Source organism: Delphinapterus leucas, chromosome 5 (genome assembly GCF_059928025.1).
Source record: "Delphinapterus leucas isolate spDelLeu-1000000601 "Yukka" chromosome 5, BTC_Dleu_Yukka2, whole genome shotgun sequence".
NCBI classification, from domain to species: Eukaryota; Metazoa; Chordata; class Mammalia; order Artiodactyla; family Monodontidae; genus Delphinapterus; species Delphinapterus leucas.
Window position 1 is genome coordinate 133,954,927 of NC_143133.1, and position 22,030 is coordinate 133,976,956.

At 45.5% G+C, this 22,030-nt stretch overlaps 1 protein-coding gene across 6 annotated transcripts in view; it reads right to left on the bottom strand.

Moving 5' to 3' along the window:
• RAPGEF2 (Rap guanine nucleotide exchange factor 2) overlaps positions 1-22,030 on the bottom strand; it is a 245,946-nt gene that overhangs the window by 5,256 nt on the left and 218,660 nt on the right. For 5 of the 6 annotated variants that reach the window (XM_022582247.3, XM_089911326.1, XM_089911327.1 and 2 more), the window contains 11 exons: positions 18,074-18,231; positions 17,216-17,456; positions 14,793-15,176; positions 12,797-13,008; positions 12,583-12,706; positions 11,963-11,986; positions 10,694-10,917; positions 9,053-9,247; positions 5,541-5,693; positions 2,645-2,870; positions 872-1,431 (listed from right to left, as the gene is read on the bottom strand). In XM_022582247.3, coding sequence (XP_022437955.2) covers positions 872-1,431; positions 2,645-2,870; positions 5,541-5,693; positions 9,053-9,247; positions 10,694-10,917; positions 11,963-11,986; positions 12,583-12,706; positions 12,797-13,008; positions 14,793-15,176; positions 17,216-17,456; positions 18,074-18,231 — 2,501 coding nt within the window. The remainder of the gene's footprint in view (positions 1-871; positions 1,432-2,644; positions 2,871-5,540; positions 5,694-9,052; positions 9,248-10,693; positions 10,918-11,962; positions 11,987-12,582; positions 12,707-12,796; positions 13,009-14,792; positions 15,177-17,215; positions 17,457-18,073; positions 18,232-22,030) is intronic. The other variant, XM_022582249.3, reaches the window with a different exon arrangement.

A 22,030-nucleotide genomic window follows, 5' to 3' on the forward strand; every position in this document is an offset into this window, starting at 1 on the left:
CTATGATGTATCCCTACACTTTATACAGACATTGAACGTGCCATAGAGAATATATCCCGATAGCATTAAAGGAGCGTAAGAGACTTCACAACAGAAACAGCAGCGGCAAAGTGATAGCGTCTTTCGTGTACTTATGAACTGCTAACTAGGCACTAGTGTTTTGCAGAGATTTCGTTTAAACCTCATAGCAACTGCACTGGTAGAAATTATTAAATTCATTTTACAGATGAGGAAACAGACACTGTTTAGTGCCTTGCCCAGTGTCACAAAGCGAGGAAAGTGGCAAAGCAGGGATTCAGACCCCCAGCCTGCCTGACTCCCAGGCTCTTACTCACTACCTTGGCTCTCCGCACCCTCCTCCTTGCTCTATCCTGTGCAGAGGGAACTTGTCTAGCACAGAAAAATCTACCTGCATGACAAATATCGATAGAAGATTTTTAAATATGCAAAGGGTAAAGTTCTAAATATACAATTCAAGGGAACAAAATACAAGAGTAAAACATTTAGAACAGTTCCAATTAAACAAAAAAATATTCTTCCTCTAGAGAGAATGGCCATCCTTCCTGATAATTTTCAGCTGAGAAGATCAACGCCAGAGCAGGTAACACCCATAAGGACAACCTACTGATCCCGACAGCTACGGTGCATGGAAGGTTGACGGTTGCAGGGTATTTATATGCACCTGACCATAGAACCTGGGGTCTTAACCACCATTCATTTCAAAATCCTGAGTGCGCTGCTAACTTGGAAGGCCTACATGTCAATGGGTGGGGCAGAATGAGGAGAAGAACCGCAAACACACGCTTTTACTTTTGAAATAAGTCAGGGTGCAGCCACGACCCAGACATGACAGAGCCCGCAGTCAGCTTACCAATAAGCCCCTTGGTGGCGCTGGGCGGCACGGCCACGTGGGCAGCCATGGCGACGGGCTTGGCTTCTTCGGCGGTCGCAGACATCATGCTGCTGCTTTCAGCTTCGAGGGAAACATCCTTCCCCCCCCTTCGCTTGATTGTGCCCGTGTCCCCCTCCGAGTCTTCTCCCCAGTACCCCGTGAAGGAGGCCCAGCTTGCCCGGGACTGGGCTTGATCGAGACTCTCTCGGCTTTGACTCTGCCTGTTATACTTTGTGCTATGGTCGGAAAACATGATTTGGTCCACGTGGCTGCTTGAGGCCCATAACCCTGCGGCGTCCCCTGAATAATCAAAGTGAGTGTGCCCGAAGGGGAGCGTCTCCCAGCTCCTCTGGTGCTGGATGGTCTGGATGTTATCATGGGAGCCACTGGAGCACGACGTCCAGCTCCCTCGGCCACTGTCAGCAGCGTCAAGTGAGGCTCGGTCCCCCTGGTCTTGGGAAAGCTCCTCTGTGCTGGGAGAAGAGATCACTGTAGCTGCAGCATACAGGCCCCGGCTCTCAGACAGCGGTGCACAGGACCTAGGCGGCCAAAGGGAAACAAAGAAAAAAAAATAATAAAGAGAAGAGGAGGGGAGGGGAGGGGGGCCAGAAAAGAGAGGAGGGGAGAGGGAGGGGACAAGAGAGTAGAGGAGGGGAGGGGAGGGGAGGGAATGGGAGGGGAGGGGAGGGGAGAGGGGAGGGGAGGGGAGGGGAGAGGGGAGGGGAGGGGAGGGGAGGGGAGGGGAGAGGGGAGGGGAGGAGGGGGGAGAGGGGAGGGGAGGAGGGGGGAGAGGGGAGGGGAGGAGGGGGGAGAGGGGAGGGGAGGAGGGGGGAGAGGGGAGGGGAGGAGGGGGGAGAGGGGAGGGGAGGGGAGGGGAGAGGGGAGGGGAGGAGGGGGGAGAGGGGAGGGGAGGAGGGGGGAGAGGGGAGGGGAGGAGGGGGGAGAGGGGAGGGGAGGAGGGGGGAGAGGGGAGGGGAGGAGGGGGGAGAGGGGAGGGGAGGAGGGGGGAGAGGGGAGGGGAGGAGGGGGGAGAGGGGAGGGGAGGAGGGGGGAGAGGGGAGGGGAGGAGGGGGGAGAGGGGAGGGGAGGAGGGGGGAGGGGGGAGGGGAGGAGGGGGGAGAGGGGAGGGGGGGAGGGGGGAGAGGGGAGGGGAGGAGGGGGGAGAGGGGAGGGGAGGAGGGGGGAGGGGGGGGAGGAGGGGGGAGAGGGGAGGGGGGGAGGGGGAGAGGGGAGGGGAGGAGGGGGGAGAGGGGAGGGGAGGGGAGGGGAGAGGGGAGGGGAGGAGGGGGGAAAGGCCAAGATTGTTAACTAATAACTCTGGGCTAAGACGCAACCACTTTTTCCTCGAGAGGCGGCCTCCTTTCCTTCCAGGAGGAGGATTAGGCCCCACCAGACTGAGCGACAGTGGCCACTCGGCCCTGTCCAGCTTCGTCCCCTGTGACGTCACCACAATATCAACACGGGGGAAAGGAGCAATGACCTGCTTACAGTAAAGGAGCACTTTCCTTACAGTGTTCACTACAATCTGACTATTTTGGGAAAGCAGCTCATTGGACTGAGTCACCCCCTGCCCTCAGAGCAGAGCAAACGTGTCCCAGCGAAGGACAGACCTCACTGGGAAAGCAGTCTGCATGGCGCTTCATGATCGGGAAATGGTGAACGTCAGAACTGGGCTGGGAGAGCACCCCGGGCGTCCCGTGAACAGCGCCGCACACGTGCAAGAGAGGAGCGAGCACACGGACGAGCCCCTACCCCAGGCTGCACTGGTCGGGCTCCCCCGCCGGCCGCCTCTCCGGCCGGCCTGCGGCCAGGCTGGTCTCCACAGTGCCGACCGGTGGCCTCTGGCGCCGTTCGTCGGGCAGCGAGACGGGCAGCGAGTCGAAGGAGGAGTTGCTGACGATACTGGACCGCGAGGAGATTTCGCTGTGGCCGGAATCTGAGAAGTTATCCACGGTGCCACTCGGAGCCAAAGTGTAGCCTGCGTGGGAAACACATCAGTCCTTAGACACCGAGGGTTCACGGCGTCCAGCTGACGTCTCCTCAGTAGCAAAACCAGAAAGCAGGCCACAGGTGCCACCACGGAACTGGGGAGAAAACACTCTACTTGGAGACTGAGCTACAGTCAAGTTTTACTCAAATACAGTTTAGTGTGTTTGATGAAAGTTTAGAGAGGAAAAAAGAATACACTGTCGTATGACCCAGGAATGGATGCAGACTGGATCACGGCACGACTCGACGCTGCTCTCTTAACTACAAATTATACTACATTAGTCTGTGTAAACGAAACTATGAAGAATGGCTAGGATGATATTTAAAAGTATGGTTTTCTTCTCAACCTGCAAAGTCAGTAGTAATTTTGTTTTCAATGGAGTTTTCATTTTTAGAACTTTACAGCATAGAAGAACTCCACTGGAAAGATCTGCATTATAATTTTATTTTTATTTTTTAATGTTGGGTTTTTGTTTTTTGTTTTTTTGAATTAATTAATTTATTTATTTTGGCCACGCTGTGAGGCATATGGGATCTTAGTTCCCAGACCAGGGATCGAACCCGTGCCCCCTGCATTGGGAGCACTGAGTCTTAACCACTGGACACCAGGGAAGTCCCTGTATTATAATTTTTTTTGATGGTACGCGGGCCTCTCACTGCTGTGGCCTCTCCCGTTGCGGAGCACAGGCTCCGGACGTGCAGGCTCAGCAGCCATGGCTCACGGGCCCAGCCGCTCCGCGGCATGTGGGATCCCCCCGGACCGGGGCATGAACCCGCGTCCCCTGCATCGGCAGGCGGACTCTCAACCACTGCGCCACCAGGGAAGCCCCCTGCATTATAATTTTAAATGGACATGTGTGAATAAGAAATAAGACCTGAAGAAGATATCTTTGGATTTTTGCCATTTGATTTTTTCAGCATTAATAATATATTGGATAAATCACATGAAAGCCAATTGTTTTGAAGGACATAATGTACAAAATCTCCATTTTTCTCCCTGGACCATCACTATGTCTAAACCGATGTCCATTTTTTGGCCTGAAGGACCCTTAACTCTTTGTTGCTAAAACTGAAAGTCACAAAGGAAGAGAGGCTTGTCTTGACATTTTTAACAAAAAAAATCCAAATACTCCTTTCTCAGTATTCATTTATTTTTTACATTATTAAGAATCTCATGTTACTTAAAATACTGATTTTATATGATTATATGTACCCAATGAAAACCTAATAAAAAAATGCCATCTAGAGCACCTAAGTGTTGCTGATTTACTCTCTGAAGAGTACTTCCCCATCCTTTCAGTAAATTACGAATTCCTGATTTATTTCTTTAAAAGGTTGCACAGGTCTTGATAAGATTTCACGTGTTCACCTATGAAATGTCTTCTTATAAACCACACTGCAGGTTCTGACAGACAAGATTTCAAACCCTCCCTGAACAGTCTACAACCCCCCCCCCGCAAAAAACAAAATCTCTAGAGAAATAATCCCTCAGGTGGAGCATGTGGCATGGGGAGGAATCGTCCCAGTTTCCTCAGCTAATGAGATGACCCCCTTCCCCTGTCTTTCCTGCTGGCCCACCTATCCCGTAGGTCCGTGATGCACTGTTATTCCTGTTACTGTTCTCGCTTCCACGAGAAGATGGGGAGCTGGTTTAGTCCAACTGCCCGCAGCCAAACGATCTCAGCTGACTGCCACTGCCACCCAACGACGGACGAGAGAAGAATTCAGACGCACCCACTGAACAAGGACTAGAGACTGATACCCACATAGAACGCACACATGTCTGAGACAGCTGAAAAGTAAAGCAGGAAAGGTACTTGTTGTGCCGGTGAAATCTAACAACGGATTAATCTCTTTGGCCTCGTCTAGTGAAAACTGTCCTGGCCGTTTATTACCGGCTTGCTTACGCCCATTCAATTATAGGGTAGGGGAGAAAGTAAGCCCGAGGTTATGCAGCAGAAAACGATCTAGTATTCTAAGATAAGAAAGCATTAGTATCAGGAGAGTCTGAGTGCCTAAAATTTAATCTCCTTAAAAATAAAACAAGACAGCAACAAAAAAGATAATCCCGACTCATGTTAACACAATGAAAGATAAATCAGGAAGATATTAGTTTTTCTTATGTTTTTATAGGCCTCTACTCTGTGATGAATGCTATGTAATTATATTTAGTTAGAACAACTGTTAGTATAAAAAGAATTATTTCCACACTTACAATCAGTAAAAAAATGAATTTTTGAAGGGGCTTATATAGTCATATAAGCTATTTATTTATAAGCTATTTATATAGTCATATAAGCTATTTATATAGTCATATAAGCTATTTATTTATAACTATAATATTAAAAAGTACCAAAGTTCTTCCAAATTTATAAACCGAGGGGAAAAATAAAATCCATTGGGTGTTACATATCAGGTCTTTTTTTTTTTGGAGGGTGGGGGCCACACAGTGCGGCTTGCAGGATCTCAGTTCCCCGACCAGGGATCGAACCCACGCCCTTGGCGGTGAAAGCATGGAGTCCTAACCACTGGACCGCCAGCGAATTCCCAAGGTCATTTCAAACGACTCTAATGTCAGAAGTGATGTAATCTCTAACTAGAACTGATCACAGCTGAAAGCACAGGTCCCCATGAAGGAGAAGAGGGGTCACCCAGTCACCTTTCCTTGGCGAGCTCTGCGGGGAGGTCGGTGGGGAGGAGAGCCGGGAGGACGCATCCGATACCGTGTCTTCTGCCGGCCTCTTGTGGCGCTCAAGGCTCCCTTCTTCAGACAAAGCAAGAATCTTCTTTAAAGCCTGTGGAGAGTTTATACCTGTAAGAGAAAGAAAATGATTTCAACATGCATTTCCAAGACTGAAAAGACTACCGTGAAGAACAAAACCACTTTTTTTGTGTTAAGATTGAATGTCACATGTCGTAGCAGGTTGTTTCCAGGCTCGATGGTCTCTGTACTCTGCCCGTGTAAACAGTGAGATCGCAGGGGGCACCAGGTGCCCGCCCTGTGTCTGCTGACACCTGCCGAGGACCAGAAAGGCTGCTGCTGCCATTCCACTCTGGGTTCCAAACCTCGATCACCACCCTCTTCAACAATACATCAGACAGCGATGGAGAAACAAAGAGACGATCTGGAAATACTCTGAGTTAGGGTGAGAGCGCGCAGCTCAGAAGATTTATCAGAACTCAAGTTTGGGTTGGGAACAGGTATTTTGGTGGTGTTGGAAAAGTCAGCTCATGGGACGTGGGAGTGATGGAAGGAAAGCCAAGAGCCCAAAGGAAGTAGCGAGAAAACAGACTGACGGAGCGCTAAGAAATCAGGCCAGTATTTGATCAGCAAGCGGATGACAGAGAAGGCAGGAGGGGACCCAGAGAGTGCCGGGTCCCAGAAGGGTCCTGCAAGCCACCGGGGAGGGCTCCCAGGAGTGCGGTAAAGGGGCGCGGAGGGGGACGCCATCCAGCACAGCGCCAAGTGCAGGATCTAGTCGGATGACGTAGGGCGGAAGAAAAAGGATTCCATGTGCCAATACCAGGTGATTTTTCCCCTAAAATTTTACTTTTAGGAATGAGGGAGTCACATTAAGAGATGTTTACTAAGCCTTATTATGAGGCACTCTCACTTACCTCATTCTGAACAACAAAGAGACCGGAGGGAAGGCATTACAGGTTGACACCACCTCAGTGGACGTTAGTTTTTATGTTCTCAGACTTAACAGAGTCTATTAAAAAGGAGGCAGTGAAATTTAACGGAGATCTAAGTCTTCGTTTCACCTCAACACCTGTAAGTGTTCGATACTACTTTAATACCATCTTTTAAAAATGGCTTTTCAAGCCATCTTTTAATTACATGTGCAGATACTGATATATACAGGGTACATGAAAACACCAGCTACACTAAAGCTATACGAATGAATAGCCTTGATTTGGAAAAGATTTCCAAGCCAGCATCATTCACAGATTCAAAAAGTGCTGCCTTCAAACAGTGAAGATGGAGGTGAAGATGCTATGCCTCAGAAAAATCTGTTCCACTTCAAAAGTAGCTCTAGGGATGACGAAGGCACTGAAGTGAAAAATACAGGAAGTATTCAGACAAAATTTATTTCATGAATGGGGGTGGGCCCAGCATCTCTAAGTTACTATGTTATATTCTGTGACTTTAAATGTGAAACTATTCTAAGACGACACATGACTATCCCATCCGCATTTCTAAAGGTCATAAATTCAAATAGGCCTAAAAATATTGGAGAGAGAGTCTCTCTGGGGAAGGGGGCCGGGGATGGCTTTCCATCAGGTACACCTGCATGGGGGTTAACAGGCTGTGTCCATATCAGAAGCTCGACAGAAAAGAGGCAGTAGAGGTCGGCTTGAGGGGGACTTGCGAATATAAGAATATTAACAACACAGTGGAGAGACTTCCCTGGTGGTCCAGTGGTTAAGACTCCACGCTTCCACTGCAGGGGGCACGGGTTCAATCCCTGGTCGGGGAACTAAGATCCCGCGTGCCGCGCAGTGCGGCCAAAAAAAATAATAATAATTTAAAAAAAAACAAACAGCGGACAAAGGAACACTAATTCAGTTCATTTGTGATAGGCGGAACAATGTAAATTTTTTTTATTTTTGGCTGCGTTGGGTCTTCGTTGCTGCACGCGGGCTTTCTCTAGTTGCGGCGAGTGGGGGCTACTCTTCACTGCGGTGCGCAGGCTTCTCATTGCGGTGGCTTCTCTTGTTGCGGAGCACGGGCTCTAGGCGCGCGGGCTTCAGTAGTTGTGGCACGTGGGCTCAGTAGTTGTGGCTCACGGGCTTAGTTGCTCCACGGCGTGTGGCATCTTAATTCCCCGACCAGGGATTGAACCCCCATCCCCTGCATTGGAAGGCGGATTCTTTACCACTGGACCACCAGGGAAGTCCCTGCTTTGGCTCCTTTAACATTCACGAACTGACTGTATTTTCCTCCCAAGTTACAGAATCAGTGACTCAACAAATGAGAGTTCGCCTCCAGACGAATCATTTCACTTAAAAATATTCCGCCTAAATTCCAGCAACTCACTGATCATAAGGCAAAGCTAGTTTAAACAAGGTATATGGACAAAACAGCCTCTGTACTTGTTAAAAATTAAATGAGTAATAGCATAATTTCCCCATGGCATGCCTTGCCTCCACTGCTATGACAAACGAGCATGATTAAATGAGATGCTCTATGAAAACAGTCCTTCTCACGGGTAAAAGTAAAGTTTAACTCTGTGAACATTAATGTCTTATAAAGAGGGAACAACCAGAGGGACACTCAAGTATACCAGATGAAGTTACCCGTGATAAGTATCGCTTCCTAGTCTGAGAAGCAGGCAGTGAATGAACAGCGCCAAAAGAGGGTTGTGGGTTGTTTGTTTTTTTGTTGTCGAGTTATACGAGCCGTCTGTATATTTTGGAAATTAAGTCCTTGTCGGTCACATTGTTTGCAAATATGTTCTCCCAGACCGCAGGTTGCCTCTTCTTCTTTTTTTTTTAAATATTTATTTATTTGGTTGTGTTGGTATTAGTTGTGGCAGGTGGGCTCCCTGGTTGCGGCTCGGGGGCTCCTTAGCTGTGGCATGCAAACTCTCAGTTGCAGCATGCGATGTGGGATGTAGTTCCCGGACCAGGGATAGAACCCAGGCGCCCTGCATCGGGAGCGCGGAGTCTCAACCGCTGCGCCATTAGGGAAGTGCCCACGGGCTGTCTTTTCGTTTTGTTTACGGTTTCCTTTGCTGAGCAGAAGCTTGTAAGCTTCATTAGGTCCCATCTGTTTATGTTTTGCTTTTATTTCCATTGCCTTGGGAAACTGACCTAAGAAAACACTGCTACGATTTATGTCAGAGAATGTTTTGCCTGTGTTCTCTTCCAGGAGTTGCATGGTGTCCTGTCTTCCGTTGAAGTCTGTGAGCCATTGTGAGTTCATGCTTTTGCGCCGGCCGCGAGGGCATGTGTCCTGACGTCACTGATTTGCATGCGGCGGCCGTCCAGCTTTCCCAGCACCACTCGCCAAAGAGACTGTCGCTTCCCCACCGCATGTTCCCGCCTCCTTTGTCAAAGCTTAACTGACTGTAGTGATTCACACAACAGTGTAATTCAACTCTACTTCAACAGAAAGTAAATTAAGAGGGAAAAAAAAAAAAAGTGTGCGCGAACTTAGTCACCTACCGAAAGGCGGGAGATCCCGTAGGGGCACTTTCTTCCGCGAAGGATAGAGGGGCACGGCGGGAAGCTGCAGCCCCGGGCTGGGCCTCTGTGACGGCTGCGGAGCCTGCGGCGGCGGCTTCGGCTGCAGCCCTGCCCTCGGGGCCACCGGGGAGGTGTCGGCCTTGACAGGCTTTCTGTCACCGGGATTCTTAGGCACTGGTAATTGTTCGGTGTGAAAACAGAGCGAGAAGTTTAAGAGGTTAGTGGCCACACACGGGATACTTTTACAACTGCACGAGCATTTCCTACAGTTAGAAAACTGAAATATGTATCTTTTTTTTCCCTGTGGCCCATAGATAAAGGAGAGAAACAGGGGCGGGCGGGGGGAGAGCCTCCGTCACCGAAAGAAGGCGCGACGGAACCAAGATTCACTTTATGAAACAAGCCGTCTCAAGAGATGATACTGTTTCAAGTACCACATTTAAAAAGAAACGAAAAATGTGGATAGCTCAGTACGCTGTACGTATATCTACGAAAAACACAAATCTATTATACAAGGTACAACAGGAGGACCACTAGGAATTATTTTTCTAAAATGACACCCAAAATGTCTTGACATATACGAGCTTAGTTTTAATTTAGTAGATGATACCAGCTGCAGTCTTGTCACTATCAAATTCTCTCTCCAATGGGGTAGAATTATCTATGCTGCTAATAGCAGCCAACACTCCTTGAGTATTGTACTGAGTGTATAATTCCACGGCAGATGGAAAGCAAGCCAATTTAACAGGGCAATTAAATGCTGTATTTTAAGTGTATTAACATTCAAGACAACTCAATGACTTCCTTCCCCCATCGTACACATAATGGAGCTCAAGTAACCGGCCTAAGGTGACACTGTTAGTACAAGGAACAAACAGGATCTGAACTCAGACCCATCTCCCTCTTGAGGACAAACTCTTCACCATGACACACAGTGCTTTAAGAGTGTCCTGGGTAAGTCTGATAACCTGAATCTTTCTCAAATTACCTAACATTTAAGCCCTATAGAAAGTATCTTCAAACTTGCCCATAAAAGACCCCAAAGTGTCCTAAACGGAAAACGCCTCTGTCTTACAAATATGGATGCTGAGAAAGAGAAAGTAGCCCCCGTTTCTGGCCTGGCCGCACTTTCAAAGGCTGGGGAGCTACACATTAGGCTGAGCTGTGGTTCCCTGTGGAGAATTCCTGCCTTACACGGTAGCTGAACTCAGTGCCAAGTGCCGGCCGAGCTGAGGGGGTCAGAGGCAGCCAGCACACCTAGCTCTGTGCCGCTCCCAGGCTGCCCATCACTTGGCAAGTATCTTTGTGAGAAAACAAGGGATGCAAATGGGAGCTGCACCTGCCCCTGTGTCCCCTGACGGCACTCTGGCTGCGTCGGGATGAAACCAAAGCCGGTCACCCCGAAGAAGCCTACGGTGTCGTGGTCCCCACGCGAACCCCGCTGGGCACGGACGGGGCTCAGCCCAGGACAGCGCCGCGTGGTCTCCAGAGCCGCCTTCAAGGGAAAGGCGAGCGTGTCTCAGGATGCCAGCTCCCCCTGTGCCCAGCCCTGCTTTATTGGCACAGGAAACCAATCTGCATTCCAGCCGGACCCGGCAGCCACCTTAAGGAGAAACTCACATGTGTTGGTGGCCGGCTCGCACTGCAGGGATAACGTCTGAAGGCTCTCCTCGTCCATCTCCAGCTCCAAATTGGACAGGTACTGCTTCACTTTTCGAGCCATTTGGGCATCCTCGTAAAGCTTTTTGGCATTGAGAAAGGAGCTACGACGCACCCGTTTTTTGTGACCACCTGTCTGAGCAACGTCTAGCACTGTTGCGTTTGTACTACCCTGGCTGAGAGACCTGGAAGACGAAAAGGTAGAGCTGCAGCTCGCTCCAGCATGGGATCACTTTATCTACTGGAAACGTGCCGAGACACCTACAAATAGTCTACGTTCAAAAGGCCACATGCCTCATTCTGGTAAGTAAACTTTACAAAGGAATAGAGAATCATACAGATCAAAAAAATTTTTTTCAAGTTTGAAAAGAATCCTACATACACTCTACATACACATGTATGTTTGGCACTTGTTCTGTTCCAACTAGAAATTTCTACTTTTCGCCTCTATAGAGCATTCAAGGCAGCTCTCTCGTAGAAGCCAGCAAGTAATAATGATTATATGTAAAAGCTCATGCAAGAATAAACACACAGTTGCAATCATTAAGAGTGACATTAATTTTTTTTCTCCTAAAGAGGATGTCTTACATAAATTTAAAGAAATTACAATGTTCACGATTGTTTTCTTATTGCTTGGGTTAAATGTAGTGAGTTCGTCAAGTAATATGGTCAATCTGTTAATAAAAGGGTCATGCAAATGTGAAAACACATGTATGGAAACTAGCACACGAGTTGTTAAGAATTATTTTTGAAAAGAATTGGTTTATAGGATGAAAACAGTAGTTAGTTGAGCTGTAAAAAATTTAGTTTTAACACCAAGGGGCACCTTTTGTACGACATATATTTACTTCTCAAAAATCTGTGCAATAGCGTTTAAACTGCACAATTTTTCCTTCTGACATCCTTTCTCCCCTCACCCCAGGTTAGATTTTTCTCATTTCAAAACACACAAATGATACTAAAGTCTCTCTGAAAGCTCAGGAGTAGGCCTGGCCTACTGTTCCCCAGAACAATCATCAATCATTTCACAGCTCTCTTGGGTCATGACCTCAAAAGCAAAAGCCCCAGGAGATGAAACTTGAAGTCAGTTTGCCAACTGAAATTCTGCTAGAGCAAGAGGGTTAGGAAAAAAATGCAAAAATGCAAAGCATCAGAAAACACAGCAGGTAAGAAAACAATGCCACGAGCGGGACGAGAACAGTGTGGGTGTGCAGTGTCCCCGCCACTTACCCCAGACTCCTCCACTTCTTCTTCCTGTAAGTGAGAGCCGTGGAGGTTGAAGCATGGGTGTAGAGAGAGACAGAGAGATCACAAGCTCAGAAAGAAAGGACTAGACTTCTGGACAAGCAGTACTAGAAGCCCACAAACCTCCTCACACAAACAACTCGACCAGCCACAGTTTTCTGGCTCAAAAGACAAACATATGTAAATATTTGCTTCTAAAGGCTTCTGTTCTCTCCTTCACCGCATTCATCATTTCCGGCTACACTGACGGCTAAATCCCTTGTGTGGGCAGTGAGACAATACTGTTCGGGTTGTTTACATATTCTAGTTCATACTATCCATTACACCTTTTAGCTCTGCAAGTCAGCGTTCTGAAAAATAAAAATAGCTGTGCCTCACGTTCAATGAAAAACGCCAGAGGGACCAACTGTTTTCACGACAGCCCACAGTGCACTGGATGTGGAATCACAGTCATTCCAAATCAGAGCTCGACGGAGATTCCCCACACAGCCTGGTACATGCCACCATGCTACAGGCGGGCCTATTCAAAATCTTCTCATTTACTAGGAAGCGCTAAGCTCAACCTTCTCTAACCCCGTGAGCACTGCTGAGGGGGACACACTCACCGAGTCCTGAACATGAGGGCAGGGTCCATGTTCACAGAGGCCATTCGGCCAACGTGACGAATTTCTTTTGCAATCATTCTTAGCTTCTCAAAATTGACCAGCCCGTCGACTTTGGAGTCGTTCCCTGTAATTGGCAAAGAAGGAAAAGGGAATCACATGGCATTTACCCTACGCCTCCACAAGTGGAGACAGAAATCCTCCAACTTACACTTACCCTCGTGAAGGAACGTGAGGTCCTTCTTGATCACCGGGAACAGGGGGATGATGGGAGGCTGTAGGTTTTGACTGTTGAGGACATTGCGGTATTTTGCCATGTTTCTGGAAGGATCAAACAGGTCTTGGAGATCCTGAAACAGCTTTTCGTATTTATTGGGAAGTTTTTCCCAGGTGGTTCGCAGTCTTGCCACTGGTGCCAGGTTTAGGCCGCTGAGGGGGGAAAAAAGAAAAGCGGTATAAAATTAAATGACTCATCCTTACGAAGTAAGTAGAAGAGCATGCTGTTTATTTCTTAACATGTAACAGCTCTGTGTGAGTGCTGTGTATGCAGAGCCAAGTACAGGATTCATAAGAGTGTTAATGATTCTGGGTAATGAGAACTGAAGCTGGAACCAGGGACAGGGCCGAGGGGTTTTACTCTTTTTCCCTTTACACCCTCCCGGTCTGTTTACTGTGGGCAGAACAACTGGAATGCCAGGTGTCCTGAGGGCAGGGCTGTGTTTTGTTGCTTCATCTCCATACGTAAAGTGCTTGGTGCCAAGCAGCTGTCTGATAAAACAGACTGGACAAATATCCTAGAGTTGTAACATGAAACAAAAGCCATAAGAACAGGAAGAGTAACAGATATCGTACATTGACGCATATATGTGGAATCTGAAAAAACTGGTATAGACCATCTTATCTACAAAGCAGAAATAGAGACACAGACGTAGAGAACAAATGTATGGATACCAAGGGGGAAAGCGGGGGGAGGGGAAGAATTGGGAGATTGGGATCCACATGTATACGCTATTGATATTACATATACGATAGACAACTGATGGGAACCTACTGTAGAGCACAGGGAACTCTACTCAGTGCTCAGTGGTGACACAAATGGGAAGGAAATCCAAAAAAGAGGGGATATATGTATACGTATCAGTGATTCAGTTCGCTGTACAGCAGAAACTATCACCACATTGTAAAGCAACTATACGCCACGTAAAAAAAAAAAAAAAACAAAAAACCAATAAGAGCATGATCAAACTCCTAGACAGAAAAAATGACTAACTGGATCATCACCATCAACGTCAGTATTGCTCATTGTTTCAGTCTGCACTTTCTTCCAGCCTCAGTCTAAGCACTTAAAAGGGAAGAAAAGTAACATTTACTAGGCATCTCCCTGCTTTGTGCTGGCTGATGGAACGCCACATACATTGTGTCATTTAGTCTACTTGATAACTCTTTGGGTCACTGTTATTTTACAGAGAAATAAACTGACTTTCAGAGAAGTTCAAATAATTTGCCCAAAGTCACAGAGCTAAAAAAGTGGTGAATATAGATTTTCTGGGCTTTAAATTAGCATAAAAGAGAATGTTTTTTGAAGTACAGCTGATTTATAGTGTTGTGTTAGTTTCAGGTATACACAGCAGAGCGATTCATCATACACACACACACACACACACACACACACACCTCTCTATATATCTATTCTATCTATATATAAAAAGAATATATCTATTCGTTTTCAGATTCTTTTCCCTTATAGGCTATTACAAAATACTGAGGAGAGCTCCCTGTGCTGTACAGTAGGTCCTTGTTGGTTATCTATTTTCTATATAGTAGTGTGTATACGTTAATCCCAAACTCCTGATTTATCCCTCCCCCACCTCCTCTCCCTTTGCTAACTATACATTTGTTTTGTACGTCTGTGAGTCTGTTTCTGTTTTGTAAGTAGGTTCATTTATATATATATATATATATATATATTTAAGATTCCACATATAAGCGATATCATATGACATTCGTCTTTGTCTGGTTTACTTCATTTAGCACGATAATCTCTAGGTCCATCCACTACAAGAGATCTTAAATTAAGGATTAAGATTAAGATTCAAAGAATTGTTCCATATGATGCAATTAAAAACTACTCACACCGAGTCTATGGTTCTCAGGGATTGATGCGTCTTTAAATCTGCAAACTGAATCGAACCTTACGACAAATATGCTCTTACCTGATGATTGCAAACATGGAGTTAAAATTCTTGCACTCCCTGCAGTGCAGAGCTATCTTGATGAAATGCTTAATGGTCTTCATCCTCTTCAGCTGGTTCGTCTCCCGCAGAATCTCAGAGGCTACCCAAAACGTCTCCTGGTTAATGACCTCCTCGAATTTCTTCAGGTTGGCACAGCTGGTTTTCGATTTGAGCTTAAATAAATCATCTATATACTCAGTGGGTTCGATGTTGCGGAAGAGCTCAAAGTTCCGCATGGAGAGCTGCGTGGCCACCTCTACGGTGCTGAGCTGCAGCAGGGAGATCTGGCTCTCTCTCAGCAGCTCCTGAGCATCTTCATCCGAACAAAGGGTCTCTGTCTCCATGTTGTTTTTCAAGTAATACCTGTGAGAGACACAGAATTCAGAGCCTAAGCAGCAGTCTCACGACACTCCTTGAAGGAACGATGCTGTCTGCTGAACGGTGGTGAGAACACTCTACTGAATGATGGAAGGACAGACAGAGAAGGCAGCAGCTCCTCGGTCACCAGATCACAGAGCCCGGCCCAGAAGCCACCGACAGAAACTAACGCGTCACATGGAATTGCATCTGTACCAGGTGCAATCCATTTTGTCTCGTCCTTCCCTGCCTTCTAGATTACCTTTTTTTTTTGCTAAAAAGGACAGAAAATAGCTAAAGTTTAAAGCTCTATGGAAGGAAACAGGAAAGATTGATCAATCCAACCTATTTATTCAAATACCGAAGAAACCTGTAAGCTATTTCCCTCTATTTGATCTTATGAGGAGAACGATCCTAAAATAGATTTTAACTTTCAAATATCTGATTTTCACGAAAACCCTCCAAGTAAGTGGGACAGGTATTATTCCTATTTGTCAGATGAGGAAACGGAGGCTCCCAAAGATGTACGCCAGCTGTAGAGAGAAAACTCAGGGTTAGCGCTCCTTTCTCTCCGTCAAGTGACTTGACGAAAACAGAATCCAGATGCTTGCCCTGTGATTTTTTTCCCCCGATTTTATACAAAGATGCTCCCCTTAAGCCAGATTCCATAAAGGAAGAAACAGAATGAGCAGGGTGGTCCTGCTAAACTGGCCTTCTGCATATATCGCCGAAGACACAGACCTCGGGACCTTGACACTCACAGATTTCACGTTCTCAGTTTTTTTTTTTGCGGTACGCGGGCCTCTCACTGTTGTGGCCTCTCCTGTTGCGGAGCACAGGCTCCGGACGCACAGGCTCAGCGGCTGTGGCTCACAGGCCCAGCAGCTCTGCGGCATGGGGGATCCTCCCAGACCGGGGCACGAACCCGTGTCCCCTGCATCGGCAGGCGGACTCCCAACCATTGCGCCACCAGGGAAGCCCACGTTCTCAGTTTTGATTACTCATGAAGCCCACGATGTGAATCCATTTGTAATTTTCTTGAATACTGACTGTGAATCATGACTCTGCACCTCAGTGAGATTTGGAGAACTCCACCAAGATTACACATAGGTCAACGCACATTCAAATGATAAGGAGACAATGGGCCTCCTAAAACAGCCCTACCCACTAGTGTCAGGGCTGGAAATAAAGTGAAAGTAAAGAAGACAAAGGAAGTTATAGTTGACAGCAAGAAAGCAGAAGCTCTGAATGAATTAAACCAGGTTTAGATGCATAAGACAAAGAAGTCAAGAATACAATGAAACACTCCGTATGGTGATAGAAAAAAGAAAAAAAGTGACTTATGAAAACAATTTTCACTAAGTGCCGAATCTAGTCATTATACGAGAGCCAAAACCGAACTACTTTTTCAACTTTCCCTTATTTGTGATTTGAGGCTATCAATTACATTTTATCAATGGAAACACCATGCAAGAGGCTGACAAGACCCCATACAATATTTTCCTACGAGTACTGTGTGATAGAAGCGCTCTGAAGACCAAGCAGCAGCAGACCACACTCTGAGGCAAATGAGCTTTGGTTGCAGAGTTAAGAAGGGTTTTTCATAGTGTCACGAACAGTAACAGGCAGTTTCAGCCAGCCACACTGTCACAGACATCTCCGCGTGAACAAACGCAGCTCCTGGAAAAGTCCGGTAGGCAGGAGCGGGTGACAGAGGGTACTAGTGGAAGATGTGTTTGTGAAGGTGCGTCTGCCAGGAGAAGGGAGGTGCCCTCCTGCGCGTCCTTATGGGAGCGTGAGCGCTGGCCGGCAGTGACAACGGTCAGGGCACAGCGCCCTTGTTTTGCACGAGCTCCTAAGAGATCCTTGCGAGGGGTCCACAGTCTCCTGTGTGCATTTCCTTTGATACGGCAATGCTTGGTGAATGGGGAAAATCTTGCTTTTAACCTGCAACTTATTTTAAAAACCCTCAGAAAGCGTTCACCAGACTCTGATGTGGGTTTAAGGACGGGGTAAAGAAATCCAACAGGGTAGGTGACGTCTACCTTCCACTCAGCTGTATTCTGTCGGCAAGTTTGGAAAGCTGGTCCGGAAGCCTTCTTTGTTTGATCACTCCCTCTGGTGTGACAGAGACCTCACAGAGTGAGTACTGGTCCGGGGTGGTGGCCACAGCAAACTCCCGGATGGCCTGAATGACCACTTCCTTCGCCGTGGTGTCCTTACTAATCATGATGTATCGGCTTTGCTGGTCAGCCTTGAAAACCCTTAGCACTTGATCTGGCAAGTCTGGGGGAAAGAAGAGCCATCCGTCAGTAGGAAGGATTTCAGTACCTGGCAATACAATTAAGGAATGCAACCTGAAAGCGTCTCCTCAGAGAAGATCATGCTCAACTGTCATCTCTCCCTTACTTCAACCCTCCTGCAAAGATCCACTCAGTCAATATACAGGCATGCTGCATGAACACATCTGCCTAAAGACAGTCACATTACCCACAGACAAAGGCAAACAGGTCAGGTCACAAGAGCAGCATGCAGGGTTGTCAGCAGAAAATGAAACATTGAAATCTGAAGTCCATCTTTATTACACTGAAGAGCCCAGGAAGCTGACTGAAAATATGCCTCTTACTCTTTACTTAACATGACCTGGTGATGCCTGCATGGTACGTGCTAACTTCATTTTAGGAAAAAGAATGCAAGTTCAGAGAGATTCATTTGCACATGGGCATATCAGATTGGTCTGAAGAATAAAAATGAACCGGTTCCAGCCGTTGGAAATTTACGTTTTATCCTGACTTTTAGCATCTGATAGAGTCCATGCCACGCCAAGAGAGATACACACAGCATTACCGTTATGTCAGGGGAAAAAAAGACGAGAAAACAGAAGCAGTGCGGGCCACGCTTACCAGGAGTAGCACTGAAGTCTAAAATGCGATGATGGGACTGCAGTAAATCAGGATTACTGGATGATAAGGTTCCACTGACGGGCAGCGCGGTCGGGATGTGCTTGGTCTGCCTTAATCCGACTATGCTGTCATCCTGAGACTGACCAATCCCGATGTCGCTGAACCAAGAGGAAAGGTAGAAAAGAGACGATCGGCAAGTTAAAAAGTTATGACTCATCAACAGATATGTGGACAATAAATAAAGCGTATTTCAGAAAACCTGCAGTTAACGTACAACTGTGATTAATAAATTCGGTTGGAACTTGCAAAAGCAACTACTGCTTAAGTGTATCCAACTCATGTTCTTAAGTGCATAGCATGTTTCTCTAAAACCTTTGTCTTTTTAGCTTAAGACAAATCATAAAAAATATTAGTAGTTTCTGAGTACAGACATATATTCAAGAAAAGATAAGCCCTAGTTAGTCATGGAAATAGATTTAAGAAAAAGCACATTTTTAAAAAGGCATTTAGTCACTCAAATGATGACTTCTGCCTCAGAAGGGTAAGTTGTTTTATAATCTTAAAGAAATGAAGAAATTGAGTAAAAAATGAATAGAGAAAAAAAATCCAAACTGTCCCAACTTCATTCTCCAGTGTTTCAGAGAAATAAATGAGATCATGATGGAGTCAAGTGTAAAGAAAGCTTGACACAGACATTATTTCTTAATTATACAGAGCCTAAAAAAGCAGTGGTGCATGGTGACATTTCTTGGCATCAAAAAAGAGGCAATGGAAATCCAATGACTCACTTTCACTTTGAGCTCACTGCTCAAAATTTCTAGTTCCACGTTTAAGCTCCCAGAGAAATACTACTTACTATGGATAGCTACAAACTCATTTCCATTTATAAAAGCCTGGGGACAACTCTTGAAACATGGTTTAATAATACATAACATTATTTCTAGATTTGAAGGGCCAACTGTTTCCAAAACATCAGAATGAAACAATAAGCACAAACAAACACAAAATAAGTAGAACACAAGCAAATGGTTATAGCTCTGACCAATTTCTATAAATACCTTGAAACAAGGAGAAAGAAGATCATACTAAGGTTGGAATACCAACCAAGGTGCCATAAAATGAAGACACTTAGCATCAATTAGGCTTTCGGACATGACAGCTTGATCAAAATAACTACCATTTTTAATAGCTGTGCAAAGAAAAAAAAATCTAGCAGCATTCTTCCTCTTTATTTGGGAGGGAAATAGAAATTACAGAGGCAAATAAGCAAGCACAAGACCAAAGATGATTTTAGTGTAAATTCTTCAAACTTCATAGGTAAATATCATCCAGCGATCCCACTCCTGGGCATATATCCGGAGAAAACACTAATTTGAAAAGATACACGCACCTCAACGTTCATAGCAGCACTATTTACAAGAGCCAGTTGTGGAAGCGACCTAAGCGTCCATCAACAGATGAATGGATAAAGAAGACGTGGTATATAAACACAATGGAATACTACTCAGCCATAAAAAGGAATGAAACAATGCCATTTGCATCAACATGGATGGACCTAGAGATTACCATACTAAGTGAAGGAAGTCAGACAGAGAACAACAAATTATCTATGATATCGCTTACATGTGGAATATTAAAAAATGGTACAAATGAACTTATTTACAAAACAGAAATAGCCTCACAGACATAGAAAACAAACTTACGGTAACCAGAGGGGAAGGTGGGGAGGGATACATTAGGAGTTTGGGATTAACATATACACACTACTGTGTATAAAACAGACAACCAACGAGGCTGCTTAGCCTGAGGAACGATACTCGATATCTTGTAATAACCTATATGGGAAAAGAATCTAAAAAGTATGTATATATAAAACGGAATCACTTTGCTGTACACCTGAAACTAACGCAACATTGTAAATCAACTCTATTGCAATAACAGTTAAAAAAAGATTCAAAGGTAAGTCCACAACAAAATTAAATTTCCATTTAAGTGCATAGAGGCATGTACATACAGACAAAAAGGATTCATGTTCTATGCAACATTAAAACCTTCACATTTTTAGTGGAATTTTATTTTTCAACCATATAAACCAGGCTTTACTGCCAAAAATATTAGATGTCATACGTACATGAGACAACTGCTATGGACTCAGACCAAAGACAGAGCCAACTGGGCCTTTGCTGGCACAGATGCTATCAATCCTGGCGCACTCCAGGCATCCCCCAATGAGCAGCCTTCTTCTGAGCTGTTTCTCAGCAACGTTTCAATACCAAGCATGATGATCTAACGCTCTACTATCAGCTGTATCTCTGACGTCCACAGATGCAGGGTTACTCTTGGACTGAAACTACTTTATTTTAAAGGCTTAGTTCAGAAAGGTCCACCTCTGAGCACATTCTCTTGTTGCTGGACCTCTAGAACTCTCTCATTGCTACTGAGATTTTTTGACCTTGGTTAACTTTATATGTAGTCTGTTGGTTTATTCTCTCTTTCCTCAGGGTTTTGCAGTCTTTCTCCACTTACACGACAGACCTGAGCCTTACCAGCCTCCTGCCCACCCACCCCATAGTCACATCACTCTTCCGGGCCTATCCTTGTCAGGCTGCCATCATCCAACATCTTAGCTTCTGTGATACTGATAATGTTTGAGAGAGAAAAAAAAAAAAACAGTGTATCTGGAAGATTCATCTGGGACTTCCCTGATGGTCCAGTGGTTAAGAATCCACCTTCCAATGCACGGGATGTGGGTTCGATCCCTGGTCGGGGAACTAAGATCCCACATGCCGCGGGGCAACTAAACCTGCACGCCACAGCTAGAGAGAAGCCCGTGTGCCACAACTACTGAGCCCGCGTGCTCTAGAGCCTGCGCACCGCAACTACTGAGCCCGCGTGCCACAACTAGAGAGCCCGCATGCCACAACTACTGAGCCCGCGTGCTCTAGAGCCCGCGCACCGCAACTACTGAGCCCGCGTGCCTCAACTAGAGAGCCCGCATGCCACAACTAAGGAGAAGCCTGCAACGAAGAGCCCACATGCCACAATGAAGACCAGCGCAGCCAAAAAATAAAAAACAAATTTAAAAATTAAAAAATAGAATGTACTAGAAGATTCATCTGCTTGACTACTTTGGTAGCTTTGTCAAAAAAAAAAATCTTTCTAAACATATGCTTATTTCTAGGAGAGAAAAGTTTTAGTAGTAACTAGTATTAAATAAAGTCTATCATACCAATATAATAGATCCTACAGTTTACTGAGCCTTCTTTTAAATATAACTATTCTTTTCATTTCAATTACATTACATATATGGATTATTTCAAATAATTTTCATAATAATATTTAATATTTCATAAAGATTTAAATGAGTCATCTGTGTTCTTCAAGGCAAATTTAAGATGTTTCCTCAGTGCTTTAAAATCATCACGTCTAATTATTATCCTTTTTTCTTTTCCCTTTTCTAGCTTTTGAATATCTTTCTAAATACACAGAATAACATTACACATAGTATTCTCATCCCGTGTCCTTCGCCAACACCCTGTACCAGGGATGGATTACGTCCCAGCTCTGACATGTCACGTTTCTATTAATACTCGGCAGGGTCATGCTGACTTGTGTTAGATTGTTTTAAAGGTTCATATTTAACTCATGGTCAACTGACTCTAAGATTTTTTTTGTTACCGTCCTGCTAATAATTCTGCATTAAAGTGACTGGAGTAACTTTTCTTATCTACTTAAAAATGACTTTTTCATCAAGAAGGGTCACTTAAAAAATCGATTCCTATTCTCTATAATGCCAGCAGGCCTAATCCACTGTCTCTTAGAAACTTACCTGGTATAATCATACTCTCGAGTCTATAAATAAAGCCATCTTACTCACTGCTTATCCTCAGGACTCTGATGTAGCAGTCTTTTCTAGCTGATATGAAACCACCAATCATTATAGTTTAATGGGGAAAA